This window comes from Cupressus sempervirens, chromosome 2 (genome assembly GCF_028749045.1).
Source record: "Cupressus sempervirens isolate cs-2001-9-10 chromosome 2, ASM2874904v1, whole genome shotgun sequence".
Taxonomy (NCBI): domain Eukaryota; kingdom Viridiplantae; phylum Streptophyta; class Pinopsida; order Cupressales; family Cupressaceae; genus Cupressus; species Cupressus sempervirens.
In genome coordinates, this window is record NC_143119.1 from 73,338,951 (window position 1) to 73,363,661 (window position 24,711).

At 33.5% G+C, this 24,711-nt stretch overlaps 1 protein-coding gene across 10 annotated transcripts; it reads left to right on the forward strand.

The window, feature by feature from the left end:
* The first annotated feature begins 934 nt into the window (after nucleotides 1-934).
* On the forward strand, nucleotides 935-11,779 carry LOC149571101 (uncharacterized). 10 transcript variants are annotated; one of them, XM_089812659.1, is made up of 6 exons: nucleotides 935-1,324; nucleotides 1,443-1,720; nucleotides 9,213-9,485; nucleotides 9,643-10,300; nucleotides 10,383-10,892; nucleotides 11,031-11,779. In XM_089812659.1, the coding sequence occupies exons 4-5, from the start codon at nucleotides 9,767-9,769 to the stop codon at nucleotides 10,413-10,415; spliced, it is 567 nt and encodes a 188-aa protein (XP_089668785.1). In that variant the 5' UTR covers nucleotides 935-1,324; nucleotides 1,443-1,720; nucleotides 9,213-9,485; nucleotides 9,643-9,766; the 3' UTR covers nucleotides 10,416-10,892; nucleotides 11,031-11,779. The 10 variants fall into 10 exon arrangements, 3 of the variants coding, with proteins under 3 accessions (XP_089668785.1, XP_089668784.1, XP_089668786.1); XM_089812658.1 differs by having other exon boundaries at nucleotides 1,443-1,557; XM_089812660.1 differs by having other exon boundaries at nucleotides 1,463-1,720.
* The last annotated feature ends 12,932 nt before the right edge of the window (nucleotides 11,780-24,711 follow it).

Here is a 24,711-nt window from a genome sequence, read left to right on the forward strand (position 1 = left end):
GGCTCCCAACAACAATATTCTGTGGAATGCATTTGCAAGTGAAGAAAACGATTTAGTACAAAACCTGGCAATAGGATTTAACACAAGTTTTCTGTTCAGCATTGTTGTTTATCCAGATTGTTTCGAAATGTGAGTTGATAGAGTGCACCTATCAAGTGTTTGACAAAATGACTAACACCATCTCCTTAAACACATATAGCCAAAGCTTTCAACAACCAATGTCCCGATAACGTTGTAATTCCTTTGCCCTCTTTACTTTCACTCCGCTTTTTCTCAATCAGGTCTTGGACGGGTCACTGTTGAGAAGATGTAGTCTTTTAACAGGGGACCCTACTATTATGAAACGAGCAAAAAGAAATCCATCCACATAGCTTCAATATTCAAGTTAACTAATCTACTCTTCACACTGTCACTTCTGATTTAACATTAATAGATTTGAAATAAAAATGCTAACTCTACTTCTTATAAACATTTATCCAAATTTCACACCCCAGTATATTTAGATGCAGCAGCAGTAGCTCGAAAAAGATGAAATTCTAGTTCTGCTGTTTAGGAACGTAGCAAGAAAACATGATAAAAAATTGCATCTCCAAACAGGTCTCTCCACATTTATCTGCAAATTACAGGACAAGAGAACAACAGACATACTCCATTTGTGTGACCAATAAAATTTAATAAAAATTTAAGATCTATAGATTTTTTAGAAGTTCAATTTTTTTTCCATAACAGACATACTCCATTTGTGTGACTAATAAAATTTAATAAAAATTTAAGATCTATAGGTTTTTCAGAAGTTCAATTTTTTTTCCATATTTTTTGAAATTTGAAAATACATGTTATTATAATTTTATTAGCTCTCGTGAAAACAATAGGAAAGAAAATGAAACTTTGAATCTAAATATTAAAAGAAAAAAAGGAAGGTTTCGACACGAATACATTAGCTTTTTTCAGTCTCTCGAGTGCTCTATAGATATTCATTATGCCCTTCACATTTTCATTTACGATCATCTATACACGTGGCCATTACAATTGAATCACAAGTTCAGGGTAACTGAGTGTATTGTAGGCTGTGACAAACTCCACAACCAAGGATCGATAGAAAATTCATGTCCATCAAGCTTTTCTTATTAAGATTCTAAGTCAGGCCAATGAAGAAGGCCAGTATTATTTCCCTGAACGATCGCAACTACATAAATGTCCAGATAAATCGAACAACAGGACCTAATTTTATTAAGTTTCCCTGCATAGGTAAAGTGCGAGCAGCGCAATCTTTTTTGTAAAGGAAGATTTAGGAACCTATTGAAGAATCCCCAACCTCTTGCTGGTAAGTTTTGTGGTAAAAATCTGAACTAAGAAAAGTTCAGCAGTATACCTTCTTTAACAGTGACCAAGAAAATTTCTGCAAAATTTTGCACAACTATTGTCCATTGTCAATTTTGAAGGTGATTGGATTTCTCAACAGATGTGATATGCCCAAGAAAATTTCTGAAGAAAAGTCACTGGACAATCGTTTAGCTTCCATCTTCTGTTTTCTGCCCGAAGAAATTAGGGTTTCAGGCATGTTGTTTAAATTCATTGTTTATTTCCCAACTATTCTTCTCCACATTATAGACTTCTACGGTTCTCAGGGTATTTTTGTTATCGTCATAGCCGTCGACGACCCAGCTTGCAAATAACTACAATATGTCCTGTTGCATTATATACAAAAACTACAACAAAGGTAGCTATGTCTAGAAATTTTGCTCTATATTTTTCCGCTTAGCTACAGGGCTATAGCATCATTCAAATATAATTTGTTCGTATTGATCACAAATTAACTACAATATTAAATCAATTATAATTTCATTCGTTGTTTGTAGTTTACTATATACTATGGATTTACTATTTTTTCATTTCTGATAATATTGTCTCATTGAAAAATATATCATTACTTCTAGAAAGCAGCTTTAACAACTGCCATTGAAATTAGTAGTTTGATCAATTTCTGACACAATCTTTACCGCAGAGAGTTATCTGGAATTTCAAACAAAGTAAAAACCATTTTGCTATAAAGAACGATTTTGAACTAGGAAATCAGTTCATCCAAACACGGTCACTTGCACTTCTGAAATATGAATGAAATCACTGTCGCAGACTATTACACAACATGAGGCTCTTTTACCAGTAGAGGCCCTTTATTCAAATAATGCTTTAGTCCAAAATAGCTTACCTGAAACCCAAAAACTCCCAAGATCGAAGAAACAATTTACAAATTACCAGAGAAGAAGAAAAATGTTTCAGGTTTAGGATTTCTTAAGATTTCTTTTGTCACTGTAACTTTTAGTCATTACAACAATTATCAGGATGATTTTTTTCAGGAAAACAGGTCGCACATTTTACATGGCTTATTTCTCAGGCTTAGATCACCGATTCTTTGCAGACTAGTACATGTATTCACATTCCATATTATGCTCGTTTCACTAAAAACTTTTACTTTCTTCAATGATCATCCGATTCACAAAAGAATTCAAGGGATGGAATATAGCACAAAAAATACACAAACAGAACAGATATAACATGTAAACTAGCATCGCTTCCTGTATAATTAAATATGTATTATGAGGGTGAAATGAGCCCACATGGACAAAGTCGTAATCTACTGAATGGCAGAAGTATCCACCACTGTTGATCTTCTGAATGGGTCAGCTCGTGTCAGCCAAATCGCCCTAGTTCGCAGAATCAGAATCTTATGAGAACTGCAATCTGAGGAAGCACTAAAATTTAATAACTACATCCTAGATATTAAAAACCTGGTTTTTACTAGGCTCTTTCCTTTAAAAAGATTTCAGGTTCATTGAAATCACACAACAAAAGGCATGGAAAAAATAAAATTCAAATAAATTTCTGCCTCTCTCAACTTCAGAGCAACATCATTATTAATTATAATCAGAATTGAACCATAGTTCCCTCACTATTCAAAGCTGTCATGACTTAGTATTTGTTGCTTGAAGCCTGATAACACATTGATAAGAGAGCTATATCTATGACTGTGCAACATCTATCCACATGAAGGATGCTTATTTTAAAATAATAATAATAAGTTAAATCTGTTTGACAATGCTTTATTTTCAATTAACCGGTAATTTTTACAGTAGATAGTGTACCATTATGCAAGACAGACACTGGCCTACTAGAAATAAAAGCACTCAATGATAAGTCACAAAACCTCCCAGCATAAGACCACACAAAGTGCTGATTGATGCAATTAAGTGAAATAGGGATTCTCAAAGTTAGGAGACTTAAGTCTTTGTGGATTATTTCTGAGACCGAAAGGAGAGGTAAATACATAAACAATTTTGTAATTTTTTTTCAGAAGGTATATACTCTTTTCACAAATCATTTATCTTCTCCTTTCACATGCATATTAATCGAAGTAAAACCATAGACCTAAATGTTGTTTCGAATGTACTACTAAAGTAGAGTCAAACTAGTATACCGATTCGTCCTATACAGGGCTGGTTTCCACATCCAAAGTGGACAGATGTGGTACTTTCGGAAGCCTATCGCTGGCTTCCGGCCAGCTTCCCCAGGGCTTCGGAAGTATCAAGCAGCATCCGCGGGCCCAATGGCCAATAACATAAAGAAAAACCCAAAAACAACTCAAGTTCCCCATTATACATGTGCCTAAATTGAATTTTTAAGGTTATTTTTTCCTATTGAACCCTAAAACAACCCTAAAGGTGAATTTTGAAGCATTCACAACTCATTTTGGACAAGCACATATTGATATATCATATGAATTTTGAAATATTTGAATTTTGATAAAGGGTGAAGTATCACAGTCATACTATCAAATGATTTGTTTTTGTATATATCTTGCATTTGTTTGCACACACACACACACACACACACACACACACACAGATATATATATTATATATAATATATATCTTTTGGAATCCGCATCCGAATCAGTAACTTAGGAGTCAAAAGTAATATTAGAGTTAATGTACAGTACCTACCTATTCGATGATAAAATAGTAAGGTCGAAATCTTTAAGCTGACATGCATCACTATACATAAGCTAACCAAGCAACTACCAAGACTTAAATTGATGGAGACCCCAACAGACGTCACCAGCTTAACTGAAGTGCTCTATTTTTTGGAATTTCAGGAGGCATATAATCGAACGAGGGATGATATTATAGATAATAATGAATGTGAAATGTGGGTTACATGCCCTGTTCAGGCAATCATGATTTTTATTTTTGCCTTGTTAATGCTTAATAAATCAGTGGATATTCATTCGGTGGCACTTGGCATGCAATTGATTATTCTTTGGTTCAGATAGGCTTAGCCTGTAGTACACAGTATAGACCCAAAAGACCTTAACTAAGCTGCCTTGAAAAACAAATTATAGCCCCAAATTATGCTCAATTTTATATTATCATTAACACTCACATTAAGAATCGGATTATGTAACATTTTTTATTACAAAATTAGGGATGTTTTTACATTATATATATTTCACAGCTCAAGCTCATACCTGTTACCTGCAAAAATAAGTAACCAATCATTTTTTCTTCAAAAAATTGAATACATATAGAACATGAGAATGGTAAGAACAATATATTTTCTTTAAGAACATGGTCCACATCTTGGCGGTGCAAGGTAGTGGGATATAATTTTACTACATATAAAATAATGCCTTCCAAATTTCCAGAATAGGAGGATTGACCTACATATGCCACTTTCTAGTAGCAAACCTGGATTCCATGTTGACCTCAACTACTAGCCTCCATTATGTACGGTTCTGAAACAGAGAAGTCAATCTCGGCATCCATTGTAACTTTTCAACTCTCCTGAATTTATACAACCTGTACGATGGTCTATGGAAAGATTCAAACAATTAATACTCTTGTTTACCAGTCCATTGGACATACCCTGATGAATACTATCCACTGTACTAGCAGAGATATTGTGTATGAAGCTGCTCTTGAAAGGAATCTGTTATGAGTGTTTTAGTGCTACTGCTTGTTGCTAGACCAAGTCACTGATATAGACAGAGTACCTGACTTCTTATCGAGTATGGATTCCACATTCCGGTGCTTTCATATTAGATCTTCACCAATAAATATTATTTGCCGCAATTACAATAAGAGCCCAAACTGGAAAAATACCAACTGCTTCTGATATAATTCTTCTCCGTTGAATCAAGGTATCGAGTAATGGCTATGTGAATGGCCAGTTGCTTTGCCTTTCATCCCATTTAGAAGGAATCCATGTGGGACATTCAAAGTGTTTTTCATATGAGCCTTTTGTCCTTGACAGTAACACTGCTCATTTAATGTGTTTCTTCATTATTTCCTCTGCTGTAATTAGCCAACTTCGGTGGCAACAGAAGATAATGTCACTTGGTAGTATGGGGGGTTGGGGCCAATTAAAAAAAAAACCACCCTTTCAAGTAGTTATTTCATTCACTTGTCTCTCAGCAGTAAGGGTAATATTGTCCTGAGTCTTTGCTGTCGATGCTTACTTCAATATATCGTTGTACAATTACATTTCCCCAGTGATAGCTTAGAAAGACATTGTCGCACTAATGTTGTAGCCATAAGGGAAATGATCTTCTCATCCACAGAAGCCCCAATCCTATCTGCAGACTGCACAGAGGTATTTGCACAAGTATGCATGGGAGAAGTCGCTTCTGCTCAAACATACGTGCTCAACCTCCATCTTACATTTCGATCAACCTTCGCTTTTGCAGCTGAACGAACCTTTCTCGTACATTTTACAGACAACCCGTCTTAGCAAATGCGTTTCCCTCACTTAATAACGACATTATCTGCTGGTGGAGGGCTTTTGCCAATTAATATCAGTTGCTATTTTTGTAGGGAATGATAAATCTCCTCCCAGGATTTGCTTTGATACCATGTTAATATTAATTATTAACAGCTATTTCCGTCACAAGGGCAGTACCCATTCCATCTCACAAAAACACCAAATTTCTTGCATAGATATACTATTTTCTCAATATGACCCGATCTCATTTCTATTACAGAATTTGATCTTGGGATCTCTTTTTCAGCTTCTAACCTGGATTTTCTGAATTGGGAGTTTTCATATCTTCTTCTTTGTTGATAGGGTTTTGTGTTTGGATGCATAAATCCTTTCTCCTCCTTTGATAAGAGATCTTTTGATGCAGCAGTGCACAGTGGAAGCCTTCAAACAACAAGAAAGAGTGATGTTTGCAAATCCCTCAACACCCAAGGTGAAGGGTCCAAGTGTTTGATACCTATCACAGGTATGGAAAAGGGCTTAAAAGAAGGTTATCACAACCCCACAAGGCAAGGTGACCTAATCACTAGGCTTACCAAAGTTCTAAGCACCAAAACACCAAATGCACTATTGGATTCCCTTAACAAAAGGAAGGATCAAACCCCAAAAGTGGATACAAAGACCGGGGGTGGCCTACAATCACTGTTCTGGCCTATTTAGGTCTTACAAGGATTCAATGGTTATTTCCATCAAAAACAACCCATAACACCAAGTTGCTTCACAACCCAAGGATTTGGCTTGTAGCCCTTCCAAGAATGAAAATGGAACATAAGTTTGAATCTCTCCAAATGAGATGGTAGTTTGGTTAGGGATTCTGATACCCTTTTGGGTTTTATGAAACATGACAGAGCACCAGAGGATGGGAATGCATAGAGGTTGCTGCTGTTGCAATATTAGACTGGGCTAATAAGCCTAATTAGGGCTGCATTTGCACCACAAGTACTCTTTCTTCTATGTCAAAACTCAAACCAAGCATGGAGACACGTGTGGGCATGCAAAATAATCTAAAATCCAAGGTTTCAAGCCTTGATGAATCCCCAGTCAAAATCTAAGGACTGTCCTTGAATGCTGTTTGGTGTACACATAGGGATGCACACCTAGGGTATGGCGGCAAATCCAGCCCTCTGCATCTGATAGCAACTAATCTGCAAAATATCAAAGTACATTGATAATACTTGTATTCCACCAAGGGGCATCAATTTCCCATGGTGGAATGTGCCTAAACTATCAAGCCCTATGAGGAATGCTGATTTTAAGGCTGAATTCTAGGCAGCAAGAGTAAAAACTTGATATCTTTCAACCTAGACCAGATCAAAGCATGAGACTTGATGCAAAAGAAAGAAGAATCAATGCTCCAACTTCTAGAATCACTGACACATGCCCTCACATCCGTACCAATCTGTACAATGGCCTGGAACACGGGATTTGCAGAGAAATACTGTTTTCTTTATTGATTTGAAATGCCAAAATACATATTCTTCCTACCACCCACCTATGAGGGATTTGTCGGGCATTCCCAATGGTTACATGACCAGTTCAAACTCTCTTAGCCATTGGGAGAAACAATTACATGTTTTGACAACTTTTAAGAAAGTTGCTCAAAAGTTGCTGACAACTTTTTGAGCAACTTTTGCAAAATTTGCAAAATTGCAAATCTAGTGACCAAACTTGGTCCAAACATTATGCAAGTGATCCAACATGGATCTAAATCCTAAAAACATAGAAAAATCTAGAATCCTATGATTCATGGGCTTATTGACCATTTTCGACCTTAGTTAGCCAGGGGCTCATAATTATGCCTAATCCTGGAACTAGGCCTTACAACTAGATCAATGTGCCTAACCTACCTAAGTGGAATATTTAGGACTCTTAGGTGCCTTATTTGATGAGTTTAGAGTAGGTGCTCCTGCACCATATTCTTTGATGTTCCCTCTTTTTCACCTTAATCCAGCCTTCCAGATTGTCCTGATTTGTGCTAAAATCTTGAGGTGGATGATTCTGATCATTTAAATTTCTGGCATATTTGATACGCGCAAAAAGGGAGATTTGACTATTAAGTTTTTCCACTGAAAAAACCTCTCCCCTGGCAGGAAACCCTAGATGCTAGGTTAATAGTTGTATTATTTTGCAGAGAAATTTATGGAGTATTGGCCACCCTTTGCCTATCTCTCATAGCCATAGTCCGTGACAGATATGTTCCTCCATCTTTCCAAATTGGTGTAGTGGGGGAAAGCTTTTGGATGTCCTATTCCCTTGACCTCCATGCAGGCTACTTCATCAGAATTTATAACCTCCACATCTTGTAATGGAGCCAGTGGTAGAAATTTATTCCTGTAATTGATTGACCAATGTCCGGGGTCTGTATTTTGAGCATTTGTTCCTTTCCTGGATATCTGGTTTTCAGGATATGTTTGCCAATTTCACAGAGTCATGTTAAATTCCAAAATACTTACAGATTCTGTCTGAAAGAAGCCAGCATTTGATGATTACGCCAGATTTAAATATTTTTGCTTCTGTACAGAGCGGAAACGAAGCTCTGCTGGCCTTCCTTGGCACTCGAGAAAAATGGATTTTTGAGTAGAATGAACATATCACTTTTTTAAAAAGGTGTGTAGAAGCATTTAATTTCCTGCAGAATTCTTCATCCAAAACCCCAAGTGTGTAGAATAAGGAGCAGAGATATTTTCTTTTGATCAAAATTCTTTGTTCAACTGTGGGCAGAGGAAAGAACTTCCACTCAACATAAATGGCTGAAATTGAACAAATTTCTTCTGAAAATATGTCATGCAATGGTTTGCATGCACTGCGAGGTCTCTGATACTTTAAGATCTTTCCCAGTTGGTGCGCTGAATCTGCTACAGCTCTATATCTGATTGCTTGAGGAAGTATCAGTTATTTCCCTTTCTCAATTGAAGGCTGTGATTTTTGATTGGGGAAAGGGGTCTGAAATTTATTAGATCCAATAATGTTGTTTTCTGAATGCAAATTATTTATTTCAGATCTGATCTCGATCCACATAATCTACCTTTCAAATCTGCTCAATAAAATATTCGTGTCTGCTGTTAAGTTACTTTCTTTTTTCTTCTATATTAATTCTTTCTTAGGCTTATGATGTTTCTAATATGTTTTTTTTTATATCTACACAAACATCCAATAAAGTTTTAAATGATTAATTTTTTTCTGACGTTTTTACAGCATCTGTGATTTTGACGTGTCATATATAATGATAAAGGTAACCATGTTCCAAAGGCATATTTTGATTAAAGGTTATGTCCAAACAGGAAGTTGTAACACCATTGTATTTGTTTTTCATATTACCTTTGTAAAAGGAATTTCAGATGACCTTTTTGAGCAAGTTTTTACTGGTGTCATGTTTATTATATTGCATTTCATTGCAGATGGCAAGATGGGATGATATTTTGATGCTTCTGGTGCAAGAACCACCCACCATTGTGTTTTCCTCAGCTGACCTTAATTGGTCCAAGGTGGAGGGTTGGTGTCATAATGTTGATAATGTTGCCCGCATTCCTTTTTCTAGAGTTGATAGACTTTGTCAAGGGAGAATCGTCAAGTATTGAATATCCCACAAAGTTTCGTATTGAGTCAAGGAGGAAAAAACCAGAATATAGTTAATATAAGCCAAGAGTAGATGATTACTTGGAATATATCCTGTAAGTGGATATAGAATTGCAATATTATTTTACCAAATTATGATCAAGATGTTTTGCAAGTTGTTTAAGAAATTTGTTTCAATTTTCTGAGAGATTTGCTAATTTTGCTTCACTTTACTTATTGAGGTTTGCTAATTTTTCTTTGAATTTTGTTCAGGTAATGGTGTTGCTATGGCCCTGATGATCACAGGAAAGGAGGAGCATCAAGGCCCAGTAGAAAGTGTATTAAACCATCAAAGAAGAAAAGCAGTGCTGGACGACCACATACAAAGAGAGGTTGCATGTGCCACTTTATTGTGAAACGTTTGTATGCTCAACCATCTGTTGCTCTTATTGTATACAACCAATGGAACCATGTTGATAAGTCTGGTTCTCCTTGCCATGGACCCCTTGATACTAAGGCCATTGGAACACTGGCAATATATGCTCCTTGCATCTCAAAAGAACTTTGCCAACAGATAATGTCAATGCTATATGCTGGAATTTCTGTGGAGAGTATAATACAAAATCACAATTTTTTTGTGGAGAGGCAAGGTGGCCCTTACAATCGTGATGCTTTCCTCTCTTGCCGATTTGTACGCACGGTAGAGAGGAACATTAAACGATCTACACATGAATTGGAATCAGATGATGCATTGAGCATTAAACTGTGGGTTGAAAGTCATCAAAATCAGGGTTTTTACTACCAGGAATCCTCTCATACTGATGCTTTCATCCTGGGAGTTCAAACAGAGTGGCGGTTGCAGCAAATGCTATGTTTTGGAAAAAACAGTCTTATAGCTGTGGATTCCCGTTGTGGGACCAAAGAATTTAAGGTTTGCCTATTCTGGTCTTCCTTTTTTTTTAAAATTAAGTGTTCTGAAACGAAAATAAGAAGTATGACCATTTGTTCTACAGGCAGTATCCGATTTACACACTTCTTGCCTTTGATTCAAACTCAAACGCAATTCTCATTGCATGGATCATTGCTGGAAGTTTACAAAGTCATGATGTTTACAAATGGATGGGGACACTTCATGATAGAGTTCATGCAAAGGATTCTATGTGGAGATTGAATGGCTTCATTAGTGATGATGCATCAACAGAAATTTCTATAATCAGGTTTGTGACTTGTAAACTATCATTTCTGGTAGCCTATGGTGAGAATGTTTAACCTCGTATGATGTCTCTGTCCAGGGATGTGTTTCAGTGCACAATTCTCTTGTGCCTTTGGCATGTACGTTATGCATGGCATAGAAATATTATAAAGAAGTGTGCCAATCCTGAGATGCAGTGAAAGATGTTGAAGCGCCTTGAGTACATATGTATAATACATGGAATGGGTTAAATGTCATCAATGCTATGGAAGATTTTGTAGACCATAGTGCCTTTGTGGAGTACTTCAAATCAAAGAGGATGAAAGAATAGGTGTGTCATCAATTTATTTTTATTTTTGATGTATGCCAATATATTCTCAACTCCTGCAGTGCTCATGTGGTTTTTAATGTATGTCTGAAAACAATCTCCACACACAGATTATGCTAATATGGATTTGTTTGCTTGTAGAGATGTGGGTAACTGCAATGAGGATTCTACCTTTTGCAAATCAGGAGACTTGTGCAACCATTGAAGCATATCATTCTCTACTAAAATCTAGGATGTTAATTCTGCTAGATGTGAGCACATATCAACGAGCTGATTGGTTGGTACACAAACTGACTAATGAGGTGCATGCTTACTTTTGGGTTGATAAATTTTCGGTAGAAAATGATCTATGTGGATTTATCAGAGATGAAAATTATGCTTCCACATCATGGCGCAAGGCACTCTTAATTGCAGACAGTGATGTTATTTTTAATGATAAAGATCACACGGCAAAGGTTCCTAGCGAAAGTGATCGGTCAAGGACATACATTGTTTGGAATCCTGGTTCAGAATTTGCTCTTTGTGAGTGTTCTTGGTCTATGTCAGGCAACCTTTGTCAGCATGTTGTTAAGACTGGAAATGTCTGTCGTGATCGTGAGATGGCTAGACCATCACTGGCACTGCAGACATATCATTAAGCTTTGCTTAGCCTGTTGCGAGGTCCACCAAACGGATCAGTTGCTCTCGATAATGCCATCTCACTAGGCATTAGTATGCCCCAGCATCTTAAGAGACGGGTCGAACCAGCAAATAATAACTGTAGTAATTCTCTTCTTACTCCAGTTCCTGTCAAGTGGATTTGCAAGAAGAGCAGAACTTCTAAATCAATGGCAACTGTCTAAATGGACAAAATAATTCAATACATGGGAAATCATCTCAGATGAGTGAAATTTGTGTTTTTAGAAATGTTCTAAACAGTTAAAAGTTTTTGAAAATATAGCAGGACAATGGAATGATTTTAGAAAGAAAATTATAAATCAATATCTTCTAGTTCAATTATAACATATTATAAATATTATAACATATTATAAATATCATAAATAAATATTTTTACAATTGATATTTTTAAAGAATTGAAGTATTAATTTTTTATACTCCACCAACATTAATTTTCTATTTTAAGTATATGGTGCGATAGTTGAATAAAATGGGTCAATGTAAGGGGTGATAATATCCAATTTAAAATAACAGAAAAATAATAATGTTGTGTTTTGAATGAATTAAAGTAATATAAAATTTAAAATTATTAATATAAAAGGTTTACCACCAATTTACTTCCATTTTGTTTAATAAATTGATCTATTAATCTTTGTTTTGTTAATTGTAGATTGTTCTTTGCAATTTGATTGCATGTATTTTTGTCACAAAAATAACATGACAAAAGAAAAGTTTGTGTTAGAAAAATATTATTCATATAAGATTAATATAATATCAATAAAGTTATTTAAAAAAAAAGATTATATCACTCATCAATATAAATTAAATTAAAAAAATTTAAATAATACAATGAATGATAAACATTCAATTATTATTAACTATTTAAATAATAGTAAATATTTTATTTATAACATAAGATATTTAAGATGTTTGCCTCTTCATGTTTGGCCAAAGAGGGGTGCTCATGAAGTGGAGTCTTTATTTTTCCTCATGGTTGTGAATCTCTCATCTCTTCTTCGAAACCCTACCAAAATTCCATTTGGAAACTTGCCATGGAAAACAAGGTGTGATTTTCTAAAATTAGGGTTTAAAATTAAAGGAAATTGGTATTCTATTTATAAACAAGAGCTCTTGGAGGGCTAGAGTCCTACCTTCATGATTGAAAATGTTTTATTTTTTAGAAAAGTATTTAGTGATGAAACAATAGTTTTGGGATTTATATTTTAATATTTTAATATATTTAAAGTAAATTGACATGATATGAATAAATAATTATATTTTTATTTTTTAAAATATGATTATCACAAGAGCTATAAAATTTATAGGAGATATAAAATTTCAATTATTTAGGAGCTAAAAATCTTGTTAATAATTTTTATTTACATAACATTTCATTTTAAAAGTTATAAGCTATTAATTTTAATTCATATAATTAGATATTTGATTGAATATATTAATCCATATATAAAATACAGTAGAAAAGCTTCAGAAATAATAAGAGTTACAAAAGGAACCTTTAAACTTTATCATATAATATACAAATGTATACTAATTGGAATTTTATAAAATCCTAAATTGCCTACAAATGTACAGGTGTCTATGTACTAATTGGATTTTTATAAAATCCTAAATTGTCTTGTTTGATGTGATGTATATTGAATCAACAGTGTGGTTAAGTTAGTGATCCATCAAAAGAAAACAACACATATCTAATTTTTTCATTAATTAGAATTACATTTAACAATATTTTCCAATATCATGTGTTTTAAGTTTAATTAAATTAACAAAAAAAATTGTGCCTTTTAACATGATAATAAAGATCGTGAGTATTTTTTATGCACAATTATTCTGGCTTTGCAATAGTAGAGATTAAAAAGGAAGACTACAGGTTTCTAATCAATAGTATTGGAGATTGACTAAGCTGGCAGGTGGGAAGAGCTATTCATCATAAATTATGTTGCTAATCCGTCATGGCTCACTTTTCAACCTCTCCATTTGTCTCGCCCCGGGCAACGGAAATGAATCCACACCTTGCACTAGCATCGATCCATTAAAAAACCACAAGTGGGAAAAGGATTACAGTGTACTTACGGCATTGATGGTGCTCTTCGACAGATTTTTTGGAGGGCTCAGTAGAATTGCATACAGGTTTCCATTTGGATCCTCGAAAAGAAAAAGGCAGGGAGAAATCTTAAATTATTTACCAGTTTGAAACCAAAAAAAAGTAGCTCTGGAATCTACAATTGATGAGGAAACATGAAGATCATCAAAGTAAGGCTGAAAATGAATATTGAAAAAAAACCTTAAGAATCTTGGAAAGGCAAAAACCTGATCACCGACTCTCACCCTCAACACTCTGCACAATGAACTTAGTCAATCTTGATCGAGACACTGACTAATGCCATAGAGAGGTTGATTGTAAATGCTATCGGTTTTGGTATGCATTTATTTCATTATTATCCTTTCTTTGTCCGACTGTGAAAACATTAATTTGAGCTACAGTTGTCTTCTATAAGTTTTTTATTTTTTATTTCATTTATAAATTGGAAAAAACCCCAGCAAATTCATTTCACCAATCACAAAATAGGAAAATAACCTAAGATTAATAATTGTTAAATATTTGAACACTGAATCTTACGTTTTTTAAATAGGTGAAGTCCAAAAATTTATTGAAGTGTATATAAGGCAGGGACCAATAAATAAAAACACTTCTAGACAAAACATCATAAGTAAGTATGATATCATAATCAAATTCTAGATAGGAAACATAAGTACTATGAAGGAAAACAAATGAACCTTTCAAGAATATATTCTTATGGAAAACTATTATTGAAATTTTGAAATAAGTCAAGGACTTCAAAACCAAGCCCACAATACTATAAAAGCCAAGGTAAAGTTTAGAAATAAAATGAAGAAATGTAAAGAGATAGTAGCGAGATAAGTGATGACCAAAATAATGTAGTATATGTAACACAGTAAGAATGAATAAAAATTGTGAAAATTAAAGCAATTTTTTCTTGTTCCAAGCAATCACAAGAGCTCTAACATTAAAGTTGAATTTCTTTTAAATGCATAATATTCGTGGGTAAGCAATCTTATTCATTGCATATCTTCTAGCATAAAAAAACACGTATGGTGATCGTCCAAATGTTTGTATAGGTTAAAAGACTGATAACCTATTTGAAGGGGAAGGACGATTGACACTTTCAATCCATAAATTAAAAAAAAGAAAGTTTGAGAAAGTGCTAGAGAAATCAACAATACATCTTTAATCAGAAATGCGAAAAATGGAGGGTGTGTCAATGCTCAAAATAAGGAAATTGTTGGTGACCAAATTGCTCAGCTAATTATATAAAAACATAATCAATTGCACTATGGGGATTAATCCCATCATGCAAACCCAATTACAAAGTTATAGTATTCAAACAAAAAACATTTATTTATCCTTTCCAAATTACACTTCATTTAGATGAATTTAGAATCTCCAACTGTTCAAATATTAGTCAGCAAAAATGTCAACTGCCTAAAACCTTACTCTACTCTCCAACTTAATGGAATCCTTAATGGATGATAACAACTTATGTACTTATTTGGGGCCTCATGATTTGTCGTGCAACTCTATTTTGATAAGACAAAAATGTATTTATGGTGGTGCGAGTGTTTAAGCAATGGCCTCCGGTTTTGCTCTACTATTCTTAGGATTTTATTGGATGGACTCTAGGTCTCAAGTTCGGATCTTGGAAGTCACATAGGGAAATCCCTGTAGCAGCTTTTGGGGATACTGTTTTGGTATAGAGTCTTGTGGGGAAGAATGATAAGCCTGAAGCATAGGCACAATGGGAAATATGTGGTTCTTATTCTGGTCTGTCCTGTTGTCATTGGTATTTCTTTGTTAGCCATTGTACACAACGCTGCTATCACCTTCAACCCATTCCAGCCCAATGTCTTTTCGTAGATTGTCAATATATTTGTGATCTGATCATTGCAATGATGGAAGATCTCTGGAAGAATGAACGAGCTATAGAATTATTTTTTAAATGTTGGAAAGAGTTTGGGAGAACTTTCTAGAAATTTATTTTTGGTAATTTTTTGTATTGATAAATCAATTAAGTCTCTAGCAAAATTAATATTGCCCAATCAAAAAATAGAAATTAATGCTTAAAAATAATTAAATAATAAATCTATTTTTGAACTTTAGCAATAGAATGGTTTTGGTTATAAAATCTAATTAGGAGCTAGCATTGAGAACATTAGTTAATAAAAGACCCTTTAAATGTCGAGGGAGAACTTATATATACGCTTTTGCAAGGGTTTTTTCATAGAGTGGCAAAAGAAGTGAAGAAAGGAGGGGCTGTGTAGGCGAAGGTCGAAAAAGGGCAAAATATATTCTAGGGATTGATTTTTGTTTTTGACTTTGGATTCGGCGATTTTTTTGGGGTTTTTCTTTCAGACTCACTAATTTGTTAGTTCTTCATTAGGGGTTGACCACAGGTGGTAGTTTTTTTATGGGGAGTTATGATAGAGTTGATTTCTATCGGAAGAATAGAGACTATGCTGGTCTTTTAGATGGTGATGGTGCAGTTGCAGAAGAGGACAAAGAAGAAGTGGAGTGTGAAGATGCCTACCCCTACTTGACTTTTCTTATCGTATTGTCAGATTCTTTTAGGCCATTTTTCTAATTATGTTTTATAATTAGCAGTACTTGGTTACTGGATGTTGGGTGATGCGACATGCTCCCCTGCCCACAGGTGGTTAATTATGTGGTGTTCCATGTTCACTAACAGTCATGGCTTTTGGTGCAACGACAAATGGGCCCTACAATTGGTATCAGAGCCTAGTTTTGGCTTGGTCATGGGTTCAAATCTCCCCGGTGCCTTCCCGACCTGCATAAGCACCTGGTATGCGCGTCGAGGGGGAGATTGTTGGGTGATGCGACGTGCTCCCCTGCCCACAGGTGGTTAATTATGTGGTGTTCCATGTTCATTAACAGTCATGGCTTTTGGTGCAACGGCAAGTGGGCCCTGCCATGACTATTAGTGAACATGGAACACCACATAATTAACCACCTGTGGGCAGGGGAGCGCGTCGCATCACCCAACACTGGATTGATTAGATGTTATTGAATACTTAGTTGAGTTATGTGATGAGCTACTTGAGTTATTTAGTTATTTCATATGTTCATGATTATTTCCATGATGATATATGTATGTTCGTATAGTGGATTTCACTTATTTCATGATGTTAGATAGAGGAATGATTTATATGGAGTTCTATGGTTACTTACCTCATACTTGCATGTGTATGGTGTACGTGTACATTTTCTTTATGTTTGACATTTTTGACGTGGTTGAGGGAGGGAGTCATAATCACCTGCTAGTCGAGACCTACATGATGTACCACTTCCTGCCATTGCCTGCTTATTTTAGAATATGTGTCTATACATGTGTAGATTTTATGCAAATTGCAAGTACCAGGTATTGACCTCCTTGAATTGCCAGGATGAGCATACCCTATCACAGTATTTCAATGGTATAAGTGGGGAGATAACTCTTGAGTCCAAATCCCAACCTAAGCCAATTGTCCTAGAAAGCAGGACAAATATTTGAGTTAGTTTCACCTTTCCAAATTCGTCAAGTGACGTGAATTCATGATTTTTACCCTAGAGTTTGTTTTGGTATTCTGTGCTTTATGATGGATTTTCATATTTAGTCTTTGTCAATCTGTGATGATTTTCTGTTTTAATTAAATCAAATTAAAAGATAATTTAATGATTTAATTTAATAAATTTTTATAAAGAAAGTCGATATTTAATTATATTTGATTAATTAAGAAATTAATTAAATAAAAGAAATAAATTTAAAGATTTTATCAAAGTTCTAATTTAGGTGTATTTATATTTATTTAATTTAATAATAATTATTTCAGAGTTTTATTTTAATAATAAACTCTAAATAATATTATTAGTTGAATTAATAAATATATTATTAAAATGTCTCGTAATTAACTAGAGAGATAAAACATAAATTTAATAAAGTTTATTTTAATTAAATTGCATAAAGCTTATGCATGAAATTAAAATATAGTAAATTAAATAAAGAGAGAGCTAATTATTTAAATCAAGATATTTTGTAATTAAATATCTAAAAGTTTGTGCATGAAAATGTAAAAAGATAATAAAATATTAAAAGAAATGATCAACGAGTTCCCTCTAGTGATTGCACAATCAAAGCCCCAAATTTAGGGGAGAACTCTTTATCAAAGATCGGGAGTTCATTTTTCGAAAACTGGGGGATTTTGGAAAAGATATTTTTCAGAGAAGGAAGTTTTTCGGAAGGAAGGGGTTTCCTTGCGTTCTTCATGCGATTGCATGTTTGCATGTTAAGTATTAGATCTAGGTAGGATCTAGTGGTTTATTTGTATAGTTTTTTTTTGTTCTTCGAACTTTTGTCTTCTCCATGTTTGTTGCGTATTCTGGTTTCAAAATTTTATTTGGGTTGAAACCCTTGTATGCGAATTTTATTGTTCTTTGATTTAGAAATATCTGTATATGTATTGAAAAATAGAAACCCTCGCTTTTAAATTTTAGAGAATTATATTTTATTACAAGTAGAGTTTGAATGAGAAATCAAATAAAATTGAGGCGTAAAATCCATTTGGTTGTCCGTAATTTTTCTATCAATTTTATTATGACAATTATTTTAAGAATATATATATAGTTACCACCGTAAATAAATAAATTTTCCCAGTGATAATTTTATATTCATATATCAATTTGTTTTATGCTATTTAGATTTCCGTACAAATTTGGACTGTGCAAATTTGTTTGGGGAAATTAAATTTGGGAGGGGGGCTTTTGTTTTAAGTTAAAAAATATATAAATTTTGGAGGGGGGCGGGGACCCCATCCCCCACCCCCCATTGCCATTGGTAGTGACACAGGTGCATTGCCATGACAATGTGTAGCTGTCCAAGGACAATTCGCCGCTACCAAGGCAGTGTACACTGCCCTTGTAAGGGCAACTCGACTTGTCTGCACCCCATTTTGGGGACAACAATAATTAATCGCTTTATAAATTTTTGTTTATTTTATTTAATTAAATTATTAATATCAAATTAAAGGAATTTAATATTATTAATATTAATTAATATTGTTATTATTTTATTTAATAATAATAATTTTATTTTATTTAATAATTATTAATATTAGTAAATTAATGTAATTAAAAATATATTATATTATTGATATTTGGATAATTATTATTATTAATAATTTAATGATGATTAATAAAATTTTAATAATAATAGTCAATTATAAAGTTGTTATTATTTACTTTGTGAAATTGATTTGTATTAATAGGTATGCCAATTTGAGTTTTAAAATGTGAACTTTGGTTGTAAATCAAATTTATTTGTGTTTTCAAAATCAAACAAGATCTATGAATTTATTCTATCAGTTGTATGCTTTTCTTTTGATGATTCGAGAACCATAGTAGTTTTGTTAGAATTTGTAATCTTTCCTTGGTTGTATTTATTAAATGGGATAAACCAAGGTATCCCTTATGTTGTTTGTCCTCTAGTCCACATGTGAGGACAAGTCTTTTTTGTAATTCCTTTATTAAGGAAAATAGTTTATTCCTCCTTAAGAGGATTATGACACTTGTTATGCACACACTTATGAATGTGGCAATCATTCACATGGGAGTTACAAATAACTCCTCTTCTCATCTCTTTATAAGAGATGCTTCTCTCTCATCCTAAAACACACAATCACAATGTAGTTCATGTAATGAGCCCTTTGGCTTCACATTATCTCCTCTCTCTCTCTCTCTCTCTCTCTCTCTCTCTCTCTCTCTCTTCATTTTTAGGCATTTGCCTCATTCATATAATTCACAAGGGGTTTTCTTTGCTTTCCTCTTTCAAAATCCGTGTCTCCATTCTTGTGTTGATCTTGGAAAGCTCTTATAAAGTATGGTAATTATGTTCATCACAAACTCTCTTGGATTAATTTATAATTCTTTATTTTTTAGTTCATTTCGATTTTATTATTTCTAACAAGTTTTGATACTTTGGCAATGAAAACTAGAACCTTGTTTGTACATCGAACGTTCTTGTGTTTTGAAAACCTTGTCAAAATATAATACTTTGAAAAGATGGAAACTAAAAGCCTAATTGTATATCGAATCTTATGTTTTCTTTAGAAAACAGATTGAACTATGAAAACTCTGTTTAAATAACTTATTATGTTTTGTTGGGTGTTGTGAATCGTGTGGATTTGAAAACTTTAGTGGATCTGTAATGGAAACGTGAATCTTGTTTGAGATTGAAAACTCTAGAAATAGTAATACTTGGAAATTAAAACTAAAACCCTATTTTTGAACATCAAATCTTGTGTTTGAAAATGAAAATGAGAATCTAAAAACCTTTAGTAAATATTGAACTTTAGGGTTTTTAAAACCTAATGAATTATGAAATTCACATTTGTATGCACTTTATTTGATATGTGATTTATTGGTGTTGGGGTTTTTGGGTTTGACTTAGCTTTGGCCAATCCAAATGTTTACCAGAGGCTTGGGAGTTATATTCTATGATGTCATGATGATGTTTTGTATACAATCTTTTATATCTAACCATGGTGATGTGTCATGTGTGTGCTATGATGAGTTTGATCAGATATTTTGATGTGCTTTCCAATTCTTGTGTAGAACTAAGGTGGATGGGGTGTCTTTCCTAATATAGCCTTTTGAGTGTTCAATTAGTTATTTGTGATTGCTTTCTAGTTGCTTGTATAAGATTGAGGTGATTAAATGATTTTTTTTGGCAATGTTATGTTATGACATGGATTTGGTTTATGTGTACTTGACTTTGGATAAGTCCTATTAGGATGATCGTATTGGTGGAATATGTGATTATGATCAGTAATATTTTAGTCTGTTCCAGTTGCTTGTTGAAGAACTGATGTGTGGTTTATAGTCATTTGAGATCTTTTTCTTTTGCTGAGCTTAGAGTAGGTTATCTGTATGTCATGTTGGGAAGTGGCTTGCAATGGAGGTCGAATCCCTAAAGAGGTTGCCTAGGTAACCCATTGTAGGTTGTTTTAATAAGTGATAACATTTCATTAAATGAGTTTAAAATGAATTAATAAGATATTGGTACCATAGAAAGTCACTAGGGAGCTGGAGTATTAAAAGACTATCGTGGTAAGCTTAGAGCTGACTTGTTAGTATGCCTTGTCTGTACGAAAGGATATTGATGCCACATAGAGGCACTAAGGGGTCTAGAGCATTAAAAGACTACCATGGTAACCTTAGAGTTGGCTCATGTGATGACACTTTCCCACTTGCATAGTAGATTTCCTGCATTTCTATGCTTCCTCTAGGATTAGTTGATACTTGTGTCTTAGTACCCTTTGAGATAGTTTGTTTTCAGGTGATTCCTTGAACCTAGATGTTGGTTTTGACTTTTGAGTTTGTTATCCTATTTGGGACTTGAGTCTATCTCCTCAACACGATGGGAGTGGACCTTTTTGGGTTCTATGAGGTCAGGTAGTAGTGCATTTTCTTATACCACTGAGATATGACCATTGGATGCCGTTGCTGGATGTGGTTGTGCAGATGTTCCTTTTTATTTGATCTTGTATTTTTATGATGGATGGTTATTTTCTAAGTGTATTGTATTTGATTTCATAGATCTTACAAGAAGATGTAATCTATTTCATGATGTATATTGTTTTGGCCTCTCATACCCTATGACTTGTATAGTGAATGATTGTGCATTCTATTTATTGCCAAGTGACATCCTATAATTGCATATTATTTAAATGTATTTTTACTTGTAATTATTCTTTAATGTGGATGTATTATATATTGGTTTTAATATTAATTAAACATAAATGTGATTCAACATCACAGAACTTGAAGTGATGTAATCTGTTTATGTTGGTTGTTATGTATGTGAGTTAATGCTTCCATTATTTTCTATCTATTGTTGTTTATTATCTTTAAAAAAAATGTTTGACAAACTTAGTGAAACTTTAGGTTAATTTATTTTGGGTTCCTTGGTGGGGTGTTATAGTTTTGGTATAGAGTTATACTAGGAAGAATAACAAGCCTGAAGCCTAGGTACAATGGGAAAGATGTGGTTCTTATTCTAGTTTGTGCTATTGTCATTGGTGTTGCTTTGTTAGCCATTGTACACAACGCTGTTATCACCTTCAACCCATTCTAACCCAATGCCTTTTTGTAGACTGTCAATATATTTGTGATCTAATCATTGTGATGATGGAAGATGTCTAGAAGAATGAAGAAGCTCTAGAATTATTTTTTAAATGTTGGAAATATTTTGGGATAACTTTTTAGAAATTTACTTTTATTAATATTTTTGTATCGATAAATCAATTAAGTCTCTAGAAAAATTGATAATGCCCAATCAAAAAATAGAAATTAATGATTAAAATAATTAAAAAATAAATCTATTTTTGAACTTTAGCAATAGAATGGTCTTGTTTATAAAAACTAATTAGGAGCCTTGGTATTAATAAAAGACCCTTTAAATGCCATGGGAGAACTTATATATACACTTTCACTAGGGTTTTTTCATAGAGTGGCAAAAGAAGAGAAGAAAGGAGGGGTTGTGTAGGCGAAGGTCGAAAAAGGGTAAAAGAATTTCTAGGAATTAATTTTTAGTAGTTTTTGACTTCGGATTCGACAATTTTTCTTGGGTTTTTTTCTTTCAGACTCACTGATTTTTTAGTTCTTCATTGGGAGTTGATCATTAGTGGTAGTTTTTATGGGGAGTTATGATAGAGTTGATTTCTATTGGATGATGGTCTTTTAGATGATGATGGTGTAGCTGTAGAAAAGGACAAAGAAGAAGAAGTGGAGTATGCAGATGAGAGTGATCAAAGGTTAGAAGAAGTTGGGAAGTCAGAGTTAGATGAGGATCCTACAGTGGCTAGAGAAGGCCAATAATACGTGGAGAGGAGAGCAAAACTGAAAGAGCTAGTTTTGGCAGAGAGGAGGATGAAAGAGAATTGACACTTATTGAGGTAGAGGAAAGGGAAGAGAGATTGAGGGCCAAAAAGTGAAAGCTACAAAAGAAATAGTGATTGGTTAAATAAGTTCAAGGTTTCTATTTTCATGTTGACAGAAATAGTTGGCTGAATGGTAATTGGAATATTTTTTTTTATGGAGGTCATCCACAAACAAATTTTAGGTACTCGATACAGGGCCACACATGCTTAAAAATTCTTCGGCTAAGAGCCAAGGACTAAGGAGCATCCACACTGCCAAATTTGCCCGGGGCACGATCATGGCTTCATCCCTTATGATGTCTTCGAACCTTGCACTCAACAAGACTTGATCCCTGGTGGGCTCTTTGTGAGCCATTTAACTTCACTAGTAGACCAAGGGCCCATTGACTAATTGGATTTTTTTAGCTCTAGTGCCAAGAAAAGATTTGGATCAATGACTTTATTGTGTGCTGTGGGCCAGTAGCATGACTAGTCATAAAACATGATGCATTCTGATCAAAAGAGATGTCGAATGCTTGCATTCAAGGGTCATAATAAGATACACTAAATCATAGTATATGGCAAGGATCAAAACCAACCTGTACAATTTTTTTGGGTTGAAGCCATAATGATGAGGTTACTATGATACTTTTCCTGCCATGTCCAGTGCCCATCGGGGAACACTTGTTAGCACATAAATACAAGTGAAGTACAAGAGAAGCATCTTCCATTTATAGATATGCATTTGTTCCAACTCATTGGGTTGGCTTATTTGAAACAACTGCAAAAACTACTTTGACTATGCTTTTTTGAAAAAAATAAAAAATAAAAAATTTAATATTGATAAAACAGAAATTGAAAAATTATAAAAAATCCTTTCTTAATAAAAATAAAAATAATTGATTCATAATCATTTTACATTCACAATTAAAGTCAACAAATCAACCTTTTTATTAATTTAGAGGTTGAGAGAGTTAAAAAAATATAATTGACCAATCAAATAAAAAGTAAATTAAATTTATATATTCATGAAAAATAAAAAATAAATATGAACTATAGAAGTTGCTTTAATTCTTTAAATTTTCATGCCTTGGCATGAACTACTAATTTTAAATTTTAATTTAATTTAATATCATGGTTTTTAATTTATAAAAATATTTTTAGAAAGAAAATTAAAAAATAATAATCTCGTAATAAACCATAATTTCATCTATGTTATTTTATAAAAATTGAATTATGTTTACTCATTAATAAAATATATTAAAAAATGATTTTGGTATTAATATAATAATAGTTTAATTAAAAATTTATATTTTTATTACTATTTTGGCCAAAAAAAAATGTAAGTATACATGATTTTTTCTTTGTTTGGGCATTATGTTTCACTAGGCAACATTACATGTTCAAATAGCTTTAAAAACATTTGATAATTACAATAAAAATGATAATGGGTCAATGAGTTTGACACAAAAAACTATAAATTTTTTTGATAGCAATATCATAATTTAATTTAACTATTAAATTTGAAAAAATTTTGTCATAAGCTTATTAAATTAGATAATTTGTGTTAGGGTTTTTTGGTTCTGCAATTCAATCTGATGAACCATTTTCATATTGTGCTACCATAGTCGAATCTATCAAGATTCTGAAGTACCCAGATCAAATACATGCAATTTTTGCAAGATCCAACTCCCAACAACCTTTAGGTATGTTTGGTGAGTCCTCTTTTTAATCATCCTAGTAGGACTATGATGTGAAAACCTAAGAATCTTTGCCTTGGGCACCACCCATTGATCACATGGCTGAGATGCCAAATACCACTTCTTGAATAAATTCCTGAAACAAGGAACCTTTACAAGTGGAACAACAATTACTCCAATCTCCTCACTAAAGTCTATCAGAAACTCAACTATCTTGTATTTATGTCTAATTTATGGAGGGGTATTGTCATCCCAAGTAGAATCCTAGTATCTATAGAGTGCCCAAACATAGGATTTTCTTGGCACAATTGTGAAAATACCCTTGGGAGATTTCTCCCAACTCTCTTTTTTTTTTACCTCTTCTTGCTTCTTATAAAATACGTGCTTGTAAAATACAAGCCTCTTAGACACATTTTGGATTTCCTTTTTCTCAATCTTTGCACATTTTTCAACTTTAT